Source organism: Antennarius striatus, chromosome 9, assembly GCF_040054535.1.
Source record: "Antennarius striatus isolate MH-2024 chromosome 9, ASM4005453v1, whole genome shotgun sequence".
Taxonomy (NCBI): Eukaryota; Metazoa; Chordata; class Actinopteri; order Lophiiformes; family Antennariidae; genus Antennarius; species Antennarius striatus.
The window spans coordinates 6,463,999-6,482,163 of NC_090784.1; the positions used below are offsets into that span (position 1 = coordinate 6,463,999).

At 38.4% G+C, this 18,165-nt stretch overlaps 1 protein-coding gene across 1 annotated transcript; it reads left to right on the top strand.

Annotated features, from left to right (window-relative positions):
* The first annotated feature begins 937 nt into the window (after window positions 1–937).
* LOC137601529 (DEP domain-containing protein 1B-like) lies at window positions 938–15,026 on the top strand. The gene is made up of 11 exons (XM_068323745.1): window positions 938–1,092; window positions 4,849–5,114; window positions 5,241–5,385; window positions 6,662–6,789; window positions 8,390–8,520; window positions 8,617–8,664; window positions 9,019–9,159; window positions 9,294–9,460; window positions 10,776–10,952; window positions 12,886–13,068; window positions 13,217–15,026. The coding sequence occupies exons 1-11, from the start codon at window positions 1,045–1,047 to the stop codon at window positions 13,379–13,381; spliced, it is 1,599 nt and encodes a 532-aa protein (XP_068179846.1). The 5' UTR covers window positions 938–1,044; the 3' UTR covers window positions 13,382–15,026.
* The last annotated feature ends 3,139 nt before the right edge of the window (window positions 15,027–18,165 follow it).

An 18,165-nucleotide genomic window follows, 5' to 3' on the forward strand; every position in this document is an offset into this window, starting at 1 on the left:
ATTATTACAGAAATTATTTTAGGACAACATCATATAACTTATGTCTTAGATGCAGGACAGTCAGTTTTGAATTCTTCGGCATAACTGTACACCTATCATTGTAAAAGATTAACCTGAGAACATTTTGCACTAAATTGTCAGCTGTGGTTTGTGTATGTTCCAGGTGTTTCTTTGTTTATTCCAGTTTCGACTGTACAGAGCGGTTTACACTGTCTGTGCTGTCATTCCCTCTGCAGCACTGGACTGCTTCAATTATTAAGCATATTAATCTTCCATTGCTTTGGAGGTCATCTCTGCTGTCATTCTCCTTTGTTCAGTCTTATGTATTTCTACTTCCTATCATACATGTGGTGTAGAATGACAATAATACATACAATAAATGTTGCACAGGAATAGCTAAGCTGCACTATCCTGCCAGAAGCTTCCACACTATTGATGTTGTAAATAAAAAAATTAGGCATCATGCCTTGAAAATAAACATGTCCTCACCTGACTAATCTGTCATCTGTCATTGCTGCTGTACAGAAGGGAAGGAAACTGATGGCTGTGGGACTGTTTTTCAATATATGCATATATTCTAAAACTGTTTAGGTGCATTTAGTATTATATATATATATATATATATACATACATACATACATACATACATACATATATATAAATAATTATAACTAACTTACAATTATAACAATTAACAATAACTAACAATTGACAATAACTTATTTAATTTTGTTCTGTTCATATGTAAAAAGTTTTCACTTTTAACTATTATGTTGTAGTAAGCATTATAAAGGAGCAAACTGAGCGCCACTCCTACGTGTCCATGACGATAACGCTGATGAGGCGTGCCTAATGATCACGTGGGCAGCTTGCCGTCCAATCACATCATCCAAACAGTATGACGCAGGAGATTCAAAGTTGGCAGCAACGTCTCTAGTCATATATTCCTCAACTATTTGTTTTAATCCAGTTTAAAGTTGAAACCCGTCTCAAACTTTTATTTGTCCATGGTTTAACACGCGTGAAGTGGAGTTCAGAACCAGAATGGAAGGTGACGTTATCGGACCGGGTCCATACAGGGCGACTAAACTGGTTAGTAACCCGCTGGTTATGTTAGTAAAGCTGGGTAAAATGTCAACTTTCATTAAAATGCAGCTTTAAATGTGTCTGGATACTACTGCGAAGTTACAGGATGAAGTTAAATCTTATTCATACTGGAATAGAAATAATTATGTCAAATTTGCACGTACTGTTAATTGTTGTTCAACCTGTTAGCGAAAAAGTGTTTTCTTTCCTCCGTCAGTTCAAGAATCCGTGACTTGTTGACCACAGACGCTTCTTGTGGACGAACGAGGCTTGACTTAAATTAAATGACGTGGTTTGACTTAAATTTAAACATATATGTTACTGGATCTGATGTGGAACTGTTCCTCAGTGTTATTTGCCATGTATAACAGCCTGGTGTTATTTATAATGCGTCCATATTAAGGCTAATTGGAGTTTGTTTACATACTGGACTCATCCAGGTAGCAGCCCCCCCTCCCCCCCTCAGGTGTGTGTCACGTGACCTCAGGACCTACATCTCTTCATTGTGATTCCAATAATAATTTTCAGTCAAGCCCAGTCCCTAAACGCAGTCAAAATCAGGTTAGTAATGTTCTAAATAATTAGGGGAAATACACAAAACTGCCCCAAGGAAATGGATGGTCCCTTTTATCTGGATCTGCACCAGTTTAATGAGCTCCTTCCTGGCTCATGCACCACCCTGCTAGTTACTGGAAATCTGGTCAGCAGTTGTTTATCAATTGTCAGACAAACAAACCAACAGTCACAGGTGACAATTAAACCTGATCACAGGCAGTAATTAGACAGATGAAAGTTGAAAACACTACAATCAACAATGATTAAAAGTCTTTTTTTTTTTTTATAAACAGACCACATTTTTTCTCTGGATGAGCACAAAGAACAGCTTTTACATATTTGGTAGAGCTTCTATGGTGCAGTTTTGGGCATCGTTTGAAATTGCACACGAGATGTCTCAGAAATACCACCAAGAGAACACAAAAAGTTCAACAGAAATAATCCAGGATCCTGAAGTCCCAGCCCCATTACATCCAAAAGGAACCTCCACAGTCACCCTTGCATCAGAGATGAGCTGCAGTCACAGATGTACATTTTACACAGCAAGAACGCATGCAAATCATAGAGAGTGGTGTGTACAATAAATGTCTCTTTCATTGTTAAAATGATCAGTAAGATGATTAGAGGTGTCTTACCTCCTTCAGTGTCAAGATGAGTAGTGCTGGGAAAACTAATTTTCTATTCTGTCATAACATTACATGTTTTCAAATTCATTGCAAAGTCATAGTCTTAATCAATGTGTGAATAGGTCATCCATATTTCCACCATGGAAAAACGTATTTACCAATTGATTTTTTTGACATGTGTACACACATCAGGCTGTAACCTATTTTCTTATAGTAAAATCTGAATATCAACAAACTGGTTTCTGGGCTTGCACTAGGAGGTAGTATGACTAAGCCACTGTGGCTCAGTGTAAAAGAATTGAGTAAGCCACAAAAAGCCACATTCTGTGTCCAAGACAGTGGCTTGCTGTAATAGCAAGTAAAACTTACAAGTAAACATTGAGTAATACCAAGAATCAAATTTATTAAAATCAAAGTGTCTTAAGGTAAAGTGAAAAGGTCTTGTAGTCCAAGTAAAACTTACAAGTAAACATTGAGTAATATACTGTATTTGTATGACTGTATCTTCACATAGTGAATGGAAGTTTTTAATTGTTGGAGGGTGTAAAACCATGCTCGTCATAGGGGGGTGTGGGGGGATACCTCCCACACACAGGGGGGGTCCGGGGGGCACCCCCGGGAAATTTATTAGAAAATGGGGTTGTTTTCCTGCATTCTGAGGGCAAAATATTATGTTCAGTTTACCTACAAAAATACACCAAAGTCAACAGTTCAAACTTAACTATCTGTATTTCTATCCTACTTTATGCAGGTATAAATGTGAGATTCAAAATTGAAAACTTGCATTCACTATGTGAAGATACAGTCATACAAAATATTACTCAATGTGTACTTGTAAGTTTTACTTGGACTAGAATACATTTTAACTTTGACTTAGACAACACCATTGGTATGCCATAGTTTAGTTTTTGTTCTTTTTAAATTTGATAATATGATTTTTCATTTCAATTTAAAAAGGCATATAAAATAGCAAGCAATGTGAATACACATTTACATACATCGCTGGTTATTCCTACCAGTCTAGAGGGATCAGAAGTCTAAGACTACAAAAAAGTATTGATAATATCTTTCATTTACCTTCTGATCGGTCTGTCACCACTCTTACCCCCTCTCAGCATTCACCATTTGTTGTTCAATTAGAATTTTAACTCAAATCTACTATAAAACACTCCATTCTCATTTTCTTTCAATCGTTCGTCCTCGCCTTGTCGTACACCAATTTGCAGGTTTAGCTTGTAAAAATTTTTTTTGTTTTTCATTGGACGAGGAGGTCATGACCCGAGTGCATATTTAATGATCGGGAGAGTTTGGGTCACTTCGGCTATTTCCGGTGGCATGCTTCAGCTAAAATACGTCGGCATGCGGAAATAGCGCTCCGGCGGAAGTAGCGGCGCTCGCTAGTGAAAAAGTGTTAAGTTTTGGGCTTTTTTCCGTAAAAATAAGAATGACACTGTGGCGAAGTGGTGAATGGCTAGCCCAGGGTTTACAAATTTCCTTTTTAATGTTATTTATTTTTGCCTTTTTCCACACTGATATTTTTACTTACAATGGATAAAATAAACCAAAGCTGTTGCTAGAAAGGTGCGTGCTGGCTCTGTTACAGTTAATGGTCTCTGTCAGCCTCAAATGAGAATGATAGAGAATAGGAGGCAGCTAAATGAAATCCAGCCATCATTAATTGTATATTTACTGGAGATGTCCTTCCTCAAATATGGCAGATATCCTTTGTGTGAAAACATCCTTGACATAACAAGGAGAAAACTAGGTTGTATGGCTTCATACAATAGTTCTTATATGCTTTCCTTAGAAACCTGTTACATGACTGTTTCCCTGGCCTGTTTCTAGTTTATTCAGCTACACTTTACAGAATGTGCTCTATCTTGTGTGTGCTGCATTCATGCCATTTTGGCATTAGTCTTGACAACGTTTCCACTATATAATAGTAAAGACTTTATTATGGCCTCACGATCCACAAAGACATCATCTTATAACCTTTTCTATATTTTTACATTTGATTGAAAGCTATCTCCTCCTTTTCCATTCATATCTTCATTTCTTAAGGTTCATTGGTGCCAGAACAAGCAGTTTTTGCCTCATATAGTTTGAAACTCTGGGTTGTAATGACCTTGTGTTGCCTTTCACTCTCACTCTCTGCTTTTATTCATCACAACACCCATCTTTCTTCTTGAGAATAAAAAATGTTGTCAGTTCACACCAAACTGTGAAAAGAAGAACATGAATAGTGTATTTCTTCCAAATTGCTGTGTATTTGTTTTACTTAGAACATGTAGGTTTCACCAACATGTAAATCTAGTTTTGTAATGTAATTCCTATATAGAGTGCATTTATCTTTATTTTGTTTGCAGCCTGGCTTGTGAAATTCTTTGTCAGTCTCAACAGTACTGGAAGAAGGAACTTTTTGCATGCATAAGTCTGTGCAATGGGCTGTATCAAGACAATAGCTTCAGTATTTACATCCCAGACTCAAATGCAAAACATTCATTAGATTTAATACCTTTTCTAATCTAAGATTAAAATTTAGCACATCAGTTATCACATCTCGCTGTATCTCTCCCTTCAGTGGAATGAAACCATTAAACTCTTCCGTGGAGGCATGCCTCTGAGAAGACACTGGACACACTTCCGTTACTATGACCTAAGCTTCACGGGATCCGAGGCGGTGGATTACCTGCATGAGTTGCTGAGGCGCAACCACAACTTTGGGCCCGAGGTGACTCGATACCAGACTCTGCAGCTGCTCAGGAAGTTCCTCAAGGCCCATGTCATTGAAGACATTAAAGGACGCCATGGTACAGAAGACTTTGAAGACAATGGTCATCTCTACAGGTAACACTTAGGTCATCCTTTCCTGTCAGTTGCATTAGGGTATAAGAAGCAGGATTTGTTGATGCATCTTGACAGTTTTCCCTTTCCCACTTTGGATGAAACCACTGCTGCTGTCTTCCACTTTAGGTTCCCTATGCTATCTCCTCTGAAGTCTTTTCCAACAAGGCCTCTCCTGAGAGACGGTAGTGACCTGCCCAGGCTCATTCGCTGGGATGACTATGAAGAATTGCCTCAGCCAGAAAACATTGCTCCCCTAAAGTCAGCTGCTATGGTGAGAAAGAAGCAGTTTTAGCTGCTCTATAGCTTCCTGGGACTCGTGCTTAAAGTGATGTAGTTGTATACACAGTTAACAGAGACCAACTGACATGACTGAACCATTTTAAGACAGATCATTGTAATTTTCTCTGTTTGAGTCATTGCTATGGTCTCCCATTACATTACACTGTAAGTTCATATAAAACATTGAAAGATTTGGCGCTGTTCAGGTATAATGAAATGCAGCATAATACCCCAACAAAAAAAATCTTCATACTAATGCACGCAGACGGGTTTTCAATTTCTTCCAGAATGCTTATGTTGTTGTTTTCTAAAATCATTTGCATTATTATTGTTACATAAAAGAACAAAAGCTGTAGAGAGCTAACAGTATTATACATTACTTTGTATTTCAACAATCATACAAAATACTGAGATGAAGAATATCTTTTTGCAGGCCACATAACAGTCTGTTGTTTGTTAGTGAAAAAGAGTCATGATTTGTAGAGAGTCACTGTTTTGTCAATGTGGAACAAACAGAGCAGTTTCATGATTATCATCAGGTGGTCTGTTGATTAACAGCAAGGCCAGGGAATGGTGATGGTAAATGAGAGAGATCTGACTCATGCTGACATGTAAACACATTATGAAGGAAGAAAAGGACAAACAGCCAACCAGGAAGTTGGAAAATGAAAAATAATTTGAAAATATGTCTTATGAGCTGTGCTACCATCAGGGGGGACTTCCAGTGGAGAGGAGATATCCAGAGGTAAAGAACATTCATGTTTAAATGTTTCATAGATCCAAACCATAAAGTTAGTCAGGTCACTAGTAGAGGAAAAATACAACTTCAATAGGTGTCATAAATCCAGTTTTCTGTCAACAATCAAACAGCCATGTCATCTTAACTTCCTCCAGAAAGTCAGTGTCCCAGTGCTTGTACTGGTGTTTGACCTGCTCTCCATGGCCTGATGGGTTTCAGCCTTGTCACTCCATTCACAGTTCATTTAAGGACATTAAACACAGACATTGACTTGAAACAAAACTTTGTTTGGACATGTGGAGAACCTGATGATCCTTATCTCTTTGACTGCACCCATAAAACGTTTTCAAAAGAAAAACAGCTTGAACACATCTTTTACACCCTGTCAGCCGCTCCACAAATGTCTTTGTTTTTGTCATGATAAGGTGTTACTGAAGAATTGCTTATTTAAATGCTTTATTTGACTCCTTTCGTCAGATTCAACTTTCTTTAATGTCTTGTTTATTTATGTCTCCATTCCTTTGAACAGACCTCAGATCTGTGGAATAAAAGGCACAGTGTCGCTATCGGAGATGTGCATGAATGCAAACTTATAAGGAGGAAGGAGATAACTGCAAAACAAGTGGACCACATTTGGAAATCAATGACAGTTACACAGTATGTATCTGTTTTGTGTAGCTTACCAAACCCTTGTTGTTGTGAGGAATCCTCTAGATCAGGGGTGTCAAACTCTTTTTCACCGAGGGCAACATCAGCATAATGGCTGCCCAGATGTAGCCCAGATGTAACTAATAAATATAGGTAAATGTAATGTAATGTAAAATAAATGAAACTACTCCTTAATGTTAAATAACTCTAAATTTATTACTTATTCAAGTTACAAACATTAATTGCTTGTTGCTCTGTTGTGACTTAAATCCTTTTAATTTGTCAGGTTACGAAACCCACATAAGTCCATCAATCAAGGATCAAACTAGGACTTTAACTCTGTTCAAAACGTTTTTTTATCAAAGTTATAATGGGCTGAATTACTGCAATGTGGGAAATGTAGTTTTTGGTCAAAGCACACTTTTGACCTATATATTTTTAGATACTGACCTTTTATGCTCTCCCAGGCCACATAAAATGATGTGGCGTGCCACATTTGGCCCCCGGGCCTTGAGTTTGACACATGTGCTCTAGATCAATGATTCCAGGGTTTGCTTGTTTATTTTTGTTTCTTTTTGGCTCGCTACACTTTGCCACGCCAGATCAATACACCAGACTCCCAATACAGCCATATTTTAATGTATAGGAGTGGTTTATTTAAATAGATTCACACATCCCATGTGCTTCAGAATCATAATGTCCATGAAGGCAGGAGTCATACTTCAGAAACTAGTAAAATAATTCATACTTCAAAATTTTGTGCTGCTTGATGCAAAAAGAAAATTAATTACGTTCTAAGGTTCCATGACTGATCTCTGAGATTCACTCAAAAGATTAAGCACACTTTTAACATTGTCAGAAATGTTAGATAATATGTAAATAATATGATTGTGTAGGAGGGAAGATTTCAAACACCCGTGTGATTAAACTTAATTTGCATACTTTTCTCCACGTGATGTATAGGGTTAAATTTCCTATATTTATTATTATAGTGATATTTTTCACAAGAACAGATATTGATGATATAGCATTAAGCCAGAAAGCACTCTGCTTGCCTGTACTTTATTTAATGATTAAATACAATATACTGATATACTATATATAGCACATTTATTTTCTTCAACATTAAAACAAACTCTAAATAACAGCGTACAAGGACTATGAAACAAAACAAAAGAATGTACCAGGCATGATGTGAGAGAACGGTCCGATTTCACTGACGGATGGATTCCTTTCTCGTTTTTATCTCTAACATTTTACTTCCATCAAACTGTTTCCATTCCATTACAGCTCTGACAGTAACTATTTTCCCCAATATTGAAAAGCCCTGTGATGGGAAACTTGTGTCACTATGGCAACGGACAGTTATGAGTAGTCACATCATGTGCTGTGGCGTAACACAGATTTTAACACTGCGATTTGGATATTAACTGTGGGTTTTTTTTGTAACATGTAATATGAAAAGTAGATAATGAAGATGTGTGGGAGTGTGTGTGTGTGTGTGGTGAAATGTTGTGAAAACACCAGTAAATCTTTTGGCTCACCCTCCCTGCAGCCCCCACACTGGAAACCACTGCTCTTGAAACTTGATTTAAACTCTGTTTTTTAGTTTGCAGAGAGTCCTGGGCCTGGCTTCCCTGGACGGAGTCTTAAATCCAACCCACGTGAACGGCAAACACATTGTTCACAATGTGTTCAGCGTCAATAAGACGGGCATAGTCATCCTGGAGAATAAAGCGGGTATGCTTTGACTCACAATTAGAAGAAGAAAAATTGTTTGGCTGAGCTTGAAAGAGCATAATGACTCACCCACTGTGTCTGCTGTTGTATCTCCAGAGGACATGCCATATTGGGTGGTATCAGCTATGAAATGCCTTGCCAATTGTAAGTTCACATTTAATGGTTCTGGTTACTCTGAAAATTATTGTTAAAAGCATCAATCTCAGTTTTGGGACTTTGACTGCAGTGTGTATGAGTTCCTGACGGACTTTAATGAAACCATGCTGACTGTCAGCTGCATATATTTAATATTTCTCCAATGATAACGTTGTGAGTGGGTGCCACATTTCTCAGACAGTCAATTTTCATTTTGTTTGGAATTCCCTATGTGTGTGTGCATGTGCGTGTGCATGTACATATACATATGTCATAACGTGGCAGTTTGAGCTAGATATCTATACTGTATCTCCACCAGTAACTGGAGCTAAACGTATGTTTCTTGTTGCACATGTTTCTCAGGGCCTAATGGTAATGAAAGCAAACAGCCAGTGTACCCAGGCTTTGAGAGGGATGTTCTGAGAACAGTAGGAGATTACTTTCAGAGACTCAAGGAGCCCCTGCTGACTTTCCATCTATACGAAGTCTTTGTCAACATCCTCAGTGAGTGCTTTGCCGTATGGATCTGCTGCTGATTTTTGTGCTCTGCTACAGACAAACAGCTGCTGGTGTTCATTTAGTCTAGCGTGTATGTTTGCCCTGAGGAGCAGGACTGCTTTCTCTTCACGTCTCTGTAGGTTTGCTGCAGGAGCAGGAGGTAGCCACCGAGGTGCTTCAAGTCAGCTGTCTCTTACTGCCGCCGCCCAACCGAAGACGCCTCCAGCTTTTACTGCGTCTGATGGCCCGCGTCTGCCAGAACCCTCACCTTCCTGCTCTCAATGACTCCATATCCAACCGCACACTGGTACGTTTCCCTATCAGATAATGGTTCCTCGACAGCACATTCTGTCAATATTTGTAGTATTTTGATCAAGAAAGCTGCTTTTGTGTGACGTCTTTAAATCAACATTTGATGCCTTGCAGTTAACAGTACCTTTTTAAAGCAAGAAACGGTACAGAATTTTTTATGGTTTACTTTATTTTGTTGTCTGGTTTTTTTGGGGTGTTTTTGGAAGGTGACAAAAAAAACAGATTTTTGCCTCGAGGCAGAGAGAAGCTGGTAGAAAATATTATTACTGACAATCCTACCTATTAAAAATGATGAGGATTGTAGGATAACATTTACAGGGATGGAAAGTTACCCACACATTAATTTATGTGTGGGTAACTTTATATCCTGCTATATTATCAGTATTTCCCACCACATATGAATTTACCATTTGGGTGGTACTGCAACTTGTCTGTTCTCTTCACCTCCTACCGACTGACAGCCACTCCGTGCTCTACAGAGAAGGACAGAGACAAATACTGTTGTCATTCAACAATAGAATTCCTTCTTTCTCTAGTAGCAATTATAATTATATAGAAATGTAGAACTAAATTTAGAGGTGCCAGTTTCATTCAACCACTCACTCTTCTTGTCCTTTTGATGGAGACTTTTCCTCCACCAGTTGAGGAACACCATGGTAACAATGATATGTAAATAGTATTACCAACATTATTATGTTAATTTGATATAAAAAATATTTTACTTGGAACATCATGGCTGAATCAAGTTATTTATTGAGGCTGATTCCTCTTCGACCAGCAGGCTTTTTGGTTTCTGCTATGTTTCTCTTCTAGTCAGCGATAGCTTTGTTTTATTTTTTGCCTTTGCTGTTGTTAGGAATTCAAAGAACCGAAGAGGGTTTTGTTCAGAGTAAAACCCTAACACAGTGAAGGGTCATTGATTTGGGAGATATAACTTCCAAAGGAGCTCTGGAAAAAAAGGTTGTATTTATTTACCTTAAATAAATCTGATCCGTCTCAAGAACAGAACCCTAATTTAACATTTGTCAGTGTGAAAACCTTCACTGCACTGAGATCATTTCCTTCATTTGTTTAATTAACTTGTGCCCTACGATCAGAGGTCAGTACGACTTAATAGTGTTTTTGTTGGAGGTGGAAATCTACACGCACCGTTCCACCAAAACTTCCATGGACTATATTAACAGAAACTGCTGACCAGTAAAGTAACTTAAAGGTGTGCAACTAATTTATTCTATGGGTTGCTTCTAAAATGTATGAATTATAGATTCTTGCTTCTAAATTAATGTGATAACCCTGTGTTCTCTGTCCAGATGGTGCAGATGTTCTCCCACTGTGTTCTGGGCTCAGTGGATGAGATGGACTTGGATGAGCTACTTGCCACCAAACTGGTGACCTTCATGATGGAGCACCACAGCACCATCCTCCAGGTTCCATCCAAACTTCGCCGTCAGGTTGAGGAACACCTGTCCCACCTCAAAAGAGTTCAGGTAGCACGTTTGCTGCAGTTGAAATTCATAGATGCATGACCTGATGAGCTTCGAGAGTGTCTGTTAGGAGATTAGCATGTGGCCCTTCACACTCCCATGGAGCCACTATCTGCCGCATCTGCTGCCTCTGACAGTCCAAGCCATATCTGGATCCTCTGTGAAAACAGTGTGCCAGATCATCTTGCTCAGCATAAATTGCAGATTTGTGGAACAGTTTCAATTTGATACACACAAATTCTAGATTCTGCATGCATTGCTATTTCAGCGAGAATCATTCATTGCAGGAGTTTGAGGCTCTCAGAGCCTGAATTTTAGCTGAGGGTTTAGTGTCCCATCTGGCAAAGGTAGCTCTTGGCATTTGCTCCTTAAAACAAACTGAGATGTGAGATAGAAGGCTGGAACAGGGACAGAGGTGAGAGCAGACAATCAACAGCACTCTTGAGAACTGCATGAAATTAGTGTAAAAATCAATGTAATATAAAGAACTTGTTTTTTATTACTCTGGTATTTGATGGCAACACAATTACAGCACCACTGAAGCTGCTGTTCCTTTATCTGGTGTGAGTTCCTTGCTATAGGAAAACCTAAAAATGTCAGAATGGCCACAGTCCAGAGATTTTTTAATTTTTTTTACTTTTAGTACTTTCTGCTTCAGGGTCAACTTTATTCATTGTAACCTTTCAGCAACAGAATTCAATCAACTCCAGCTCAGCGGCTAATAATTCATCTCCACTGACCGTGTGTTGAGTGAATGCCTCCATGTATCCTACCTGCTAGGAAACAACAGAAATACAAATCAACGCTGCCGTGTTGGGGGATCCACAGACACCAGTGTGAAACACTAGGCAGTAGAGGCTGCCCAACTGAAACCCAAGCGTTTAAGATGACAACAGCGGACACAGACTTTATGTCTCTGTATTGCCGCAAGCATTTTGAACCGCCTTGTTGTGCGTCTTCTTTTTTACTTTGGTCTTGTTAATTAAAGTACTGATAATTTCCTCTTCTGGAAAGTTTCCATTGCATTCCTTAAAAAAAGAGTTTACTTTTCAGTTGAAAGAAAGTGAAGGGGGTTACATACCAGCAGGAGGCAGTGATGTTTGAAATTCCTGCTGGTTCTTTTGTTGTGTGATAAATGAACACCTTCTTTCTCATCTGTGATCGTGAACGCACGTGATATCGCTATAGTGGAATGTTAGCAGAGGTAGTGGCACAGTTTTCTTTAAGCGTTTGTTCCGATCTATTAGATTGACCTCATGGTGGGACGTTTTCTTGTCTTTGTCCATACACAGCAGCTTGGTAATTATTCTGTATGTATCTTGTCTTGACAGACGCATCAGAAAATGCAGAACATAGATTACTAACTGTCTCTGATCTACATTGTTTGGTCTGGAGATGCAGACCTGATCGGTTTTATTGTTCAGTCTTATCAGCAGACATAAAAGCTTATACAGCCCACGCTGCGGGGGGTCTGAAAACACAATTTTAAAAATAGTAACCCTCCTTGCAAAACTGATGCTCCTTAGAGATTAATTATATTTCTAACTAGCAGATAAGCCTTCAGGCACCTGTGAAATGCTGTAGTACTGTGATCTGGCACTTTGACTTAAACAGTAAGACTCCCAAGTAAGACACATTGTCTGTGAACAATAATTCCCTGTGCTTTTTTTGTCACTCTAACATAACGATAACAGTTCATCAGGATGTTCACCTGCCTGTGCACCCCTCTTAATATTAATATATACTGTTATTGTCTTTGCTACCACAGTGGGTTCTCTCACTGACAGCACTCCAGTGGTCATAACTGGTGTGGATTTAAGACTTGATTTTGACATTCGTGTGACTTTCCTACTCCTTTCTTCCACACAGGTTTTCCAGCTTGTTCTTCAGCTAGATATATGCATTAAACCAGCATGTCCTTCGTGTCTTCCCTCAGATCAAATACGCAGGATCAGATACAGACTTCAGTGCATCTCCAGCTTTTTGCAAACAGATCCGCAGGGTAGAATGTGAGGAGCAGAAGGTGATCGGAACCCAGATCCCCCTGAACGAGCTGCTGGAAGGTTTGATCGCAGACAAAGAGCTCCCGGCCAAAGACAAGAGGAAACGACTGAAACAGGTACGGCTGGATTAACCGAAGGAAGATATTAAAAGTAGAATCATCAAAAGTGTAGGTCTGAGAGATGGTGTCTGATGTCTACATCTAAAGTCTACATGTTAAAAAATTTGCATAAATGTCCAAATCCTTCTGCTTTTCCTTCTTTCAGTTCCAGAGGTTGTACCCAGAAGTCTACCACAAACGTTTTCCCACTGAGGAAAGTAAAGCTGCTGTCATTCCTGAGAAAACCCAGCGACTCAAACCTTCTCTCATGTTCTTCAGTTTCAAGAAACCCCTGCAGCCCTTTCAGAGGAGCTGGAGTTTTAGGGCCTGATCATCACTGGAACCACAATCTCACCAAACCTTTTATCACACATGTCCTCTCACTAATTAATGCTAAAGAATACTGAAAGTAGTAACTGCTTGTAGCAATGGTAAACTAAGATAATAATAATTCAGAATTATAATAATTCTAATAATAATGACACTAAACATTGATAATGACTAACCCTTTCAGAAACACGTTTTTATGTATTAATTTGCTTTAAAAACTTGAATAATATGTGCAGAAATGATGATCGACTAACATAGAGAGAACCACTGATGTTTCTTGTGCGTCGGTACATTTCTAAGCCTCTGGGTCGACGTGGCTTTATGTTTTTGCATGGTACGTCCTTTATGTCTTGTAATGTCTGAATAATGAATAAGGGAGGTTTTTGTAAGTTTTGCGTCAACATCTACTTTCAAGGGTGGACTGATTCACATTTGGTAAGTAAAGATCTCACAAAAATGACCTCACAAAATTATTCTGGCTTGTACTCAAGAATTATAACAGAACAGTGGGATAAAATGATGCAAAAGGTCCACATAAGTGTGAAGTCCTAAAATTTGGGTCACTGTTCAACACAAAGTCGGGAAACATACTTCAAATTTGCTGACGATGACACTTTTGAAAGTGTGACAATTGTATGAATGATTAGTTGTGTGGCTATCATGTTGTGAATGTGTGTAAAACATCTAAACACATAAAAGATATTTGTTTTTGTATGTGTCAGTGACTTCACAACAGCATCATGAACTATTGATGGAGCTCTTCTTCAGTCATCCATTTCAGTGGGTGAAGGCAGCATGTCTTTTTAGATTTATTCGAATCAGATAAGCCCACGTGTTGGTTTTTGTTTCACATAGTGTCTTAGCTTTCAGGTACATACAGTAGAGTAGAATGCTAATTCTACAATACCATTCCAGAAATGTTTAAATAGCAGCGACAAGAGTTGACTGACATTGAAAGGCTTGTCCCTAAAATGACGTTGATGGATTGTGGAATACAAGCATATTTATACTCATATAGTTTTATATTTTTAGATGCACTTCTTCAGACTGATATAACTTCATAGTCTTGCCTCTTGCTATGCAAGGATTCATTTCATTGTCATGATTATCTTTGATAGAGTATGCTCATTGTGATGCTGATTTTAGGTGATGAACATTTGTCAGAGAGATGTGAATATGTATGTGATGTGTTGCTGAAAAGCTCTAGATGAACTTCAGGTACTAACTACAGGTGAACTGTAAGTGAGCAAATAATCTAAGATCAAAAATGCTGTAAAAATATATGCCTAGATGTATTTTACTGGTATGCCAGACTTTCTGCAGTATGTGCACTCTTGAAACATCTCATTTCACAGTTTTATTGTTTTATTCTGTATATAAGGTCTGAGTTATTGATTGGTACATATCTCAATTCAAATGCTGTTGTCAGTGTATTTTATTACATTGTTACCTGTTGATTTGCCATGTTATCAGATTGTTTTTTCTACTTAATTTGAAAACTAAAATATTTTGTCTCCTTATAAGAATTTAGTTTCGTAAATGCTCTTGAACAAATGAATACAGTAATGCTGGAATAACTGTTACACTTGAAGTGCTGCTCTGTGCTGGAAAAAAAAATGGGCGGGATAAATATGCTGATTTTTCTATAAAACATTAATTGAAAAAAATCGACTCGTCTTTCTTTTCCTGCCTTATAAGGTAATATTTTATGATGTTATAAGATATTGTTTTGATGTAAGCCAACCATGAATAATACAGCGTGTCCTCTCACATATGAACAGGAACTGAATAAGGTTAATATTTGTTCTTAGAGTAGAACATTAATACCGAAAGACCGTAAAACTAAGAACGCTGCTATATTGTTGATGAGTCTGAATTTCTTTGGGTTCAGACCCAGTTAATCATTCAATGAATTAATTACCCATGCCTACATTCATGAGTACTTGGAAACGAACTATTTCATTCAGTTAATGTCTTGTTTTTATGTAATTGTAATATTGGTTTAATAGTTTTAATTCTAGTATAGTGAGGAAATACAAAAGGGAAAACATCAGCATTATGTAGAGGAAAATGGATGCTGCAGTCACCTTGTCTGCCGTGTCTATCCTGACTCTATCAGCTTTTTTATATTTTATATATTTAAAGGGACAGTAAACTCATTTTAAAGCACAGTAATACTGTACATATTTTGTTTATCATCATATGAAAATAAAAAAAAACATTTCCAGATGTCTGGTATCATCCCTGGTGTCAGGAAACCTTAAAATCTGCGCTGCAGCAGCACCATCACATGGGGTCAGGCGTCATTAGCGACACCCGTCGCTTCATCAGTTAGGGCAGCCATTGCAGCACAAGACGATCAATGAAGTGATACATCTTCATTTGAGATGATTTCTTGAAAAATAAGTGTGATAATGTTGGCTTAGTATGTTGTCACTTGCCATATATATATAATGGCGCTGATATGGATTCACCCAGATGTCTACGATTGCGTCACTTCCGCTGTGAGGGAGTGCATTGTAAACTTATGATATATTTTGTTTGTCCAAGGTCCCCATTGATCATAAAAAAATAATAATGCCACCAAAACATTTGTTTAATTATGTACTTCAAATAATGCCCAGGATTCATTTTGACTTTCTTGTCCCTTTAAATGTTTAAGCTTAAGATAACCTTTCTCTCAGAGATGCAATTAAAAAAGAATTATAATTAACAGGAACAACTTGCATGAACTTATTCTTTGCTTAAAAATGCACTTATTGTTGGGAGTTTTTTATTTTTTATCTTGCTTGTTTGCACACATTGATTCTGATTTTCCTCGTATTCATAATAAATAGTATCCGACTCCGTCTGGTGACAGTAAGATACTCAGCTGCAGTCAGGGGGGAGCAACGCTTGAATGTGAAACAGTGAAGAGAAGTCAGCAGCTGACACCTGTGTGGTTTCACGGGGGGAAGCTCCCTCAGTAAACACCGGCTCCTGCACAGAGGTGAGGACAAAGCAGCTCATCGCTAGTCATCCAGTAATGAAACCATACAAGTTGACATTTTTAGTCAAAATGACAAAATGTTGGTGAAAATCTGTCATTCACCTCTGTGCTCAAGCATGCATTTAGGATTTCCATGTGTTTTCCTTTGTTCGGCTGGATTACAGTCAGAGTCACTAGATGTGGAAGTTGTTTTCTCTTCGTGAGATTGAATTATGTGATGCACTCCATACTAATACATTTAGAATAAACGTGAGCACACTTACAGTACATGCTGTAACAGCACATATGTGGCTAATACTGAGCATGTGATAATGGTTTTGATCACCGGTCATTTTCAGAATGATCCACCAGAGGCATTATTAGCTTTGGCTACAAATGCAAACAGATACTGAAGCAGAACGCCAGTCAGCAAACCTGTGGTGAAATTCAAACATGCCTCAGGCCACTTTGGATTTGCCGCTAAACCTGAAATATAATTTTTAGGGTTAGCCCCCCTGGGCCATATGACAGTTGTATACAGTATAACCTATAGATATCAATGAATAATTGCAGATCCCACATACAGAGGTCTTAGTAACAGATTAATGTGTCTCTGAAAGTCATCACGCTGGTTAAGACATGATGAAAGAACTTCATGGTTCACCTATTAACAGGACATTAATATTCCAGCCTGGGGGCCTGTAGCTAGTACAGTGGCTGACCCATTCAGGAACATTGTTGATGTGTCAGCAGTAGGACACAACCATGAAGCCTTTGCATGGGTGAGAATCCTGACCTGAATATAAAGTAGTTAATGTGCTATCATGCATCAAGATTGCATTTCCAGCACATCATCTTAAACACTGGATTTAATGATTTAAGTGATTTTTAAGTAAAATCTTGTTACATTGATAGCCAGACCACAGAGTCTCATGTCTGTGGTTTAAATGTTAACTCTGAAGCGTTTCTGTTGGAGGTCTGAGGTCGGTCCTAAAATCTGCACTGGCTCTTGATTAAGGCTGAGTTCAGGTCCAATTTGTTCCACCTGATGTTGTCTTTGTGTGCTACAGCCTGCTCTCACAGATACAGTCTAGGCTGTGGATAGGACGATCAGTCTTCACACTGTGAAGAGAGGAATGTAAAGTAAACTGCTTCACCACACATTCATCTTCACTCCTCAGGCTGTCATGGTCACATATCGCCATAAAACATGTTTGGTCTTTTTATGGTGTACGGGTCGGCCTGTACGCTCCAGATGGAGAAGCACATTCCATTTCCTTAAAGCTTTGGTGGACATGCAGCTTTGGTCCAAACAGCAGCGCAATACAAGGAAAAAAATAAATCCTGCAGCCACTTAATATTTCCCCACTCTGAGGTGCAGTGGTATGAAAAAAAAATCAAATATGAGTTGGCATTTCTCCACTGATGTGGGTTATACTGTATGTCGGTGTTGGTTCTGACATCTTGCATGATGTACACTAACCATGACTCCATTAATTGTGAGAAATGGTTAAATGAACAATATAATCATCTGCTTTGTGGAGAGACAGCAGAACTGTTAGACATGAGCAAAGGTGCAAACACAGAGAATAAACTGACGTAATTCATTTGGGAACTAAAACATGCATATCTCTGCCATGGCCCTGCAGCAAAGATATGTGCTCCATCACAATAGATGGCTCAGGAATGTGAAAGAAAGTGAACATTATGTCTAAAATTCAATGCTCCATCTTTTCGGAGAGACTACGTTTTCATTTTGTCCAGATTTTCCGGTAATCTATCTTGCACCTAAAGCATAATTGAGAAAAAAACTTCCA

What these genes read in the sequence shown, in the direction of transcription:
- LOC137601529 (XM_068323745.1), top strand. Translation starts at nt 1,045, where the DNA reads ATGGAAGGTGACGTTATCGGACCGGGTCCATACAGGGCGACTAAACTG. An exon ending in CATACAGGGCGACTAAACTG is followed by an intron (nt 1,093 to 4,848) that starts GTTAGTAACCCG and finishes CTCTCCCTTCAG; the next exon opens with TGGAATGAAACCATTAAACT. An exon ending in CCCACCTCAAAAGAGTTCAG is followed by an intron (nt 10,953 to 12,885) that starts GTAGCACGTTTG and finishes GTCTTCCCTCAG; the next exon opens with ATCAAATACGCAGGATCAGA.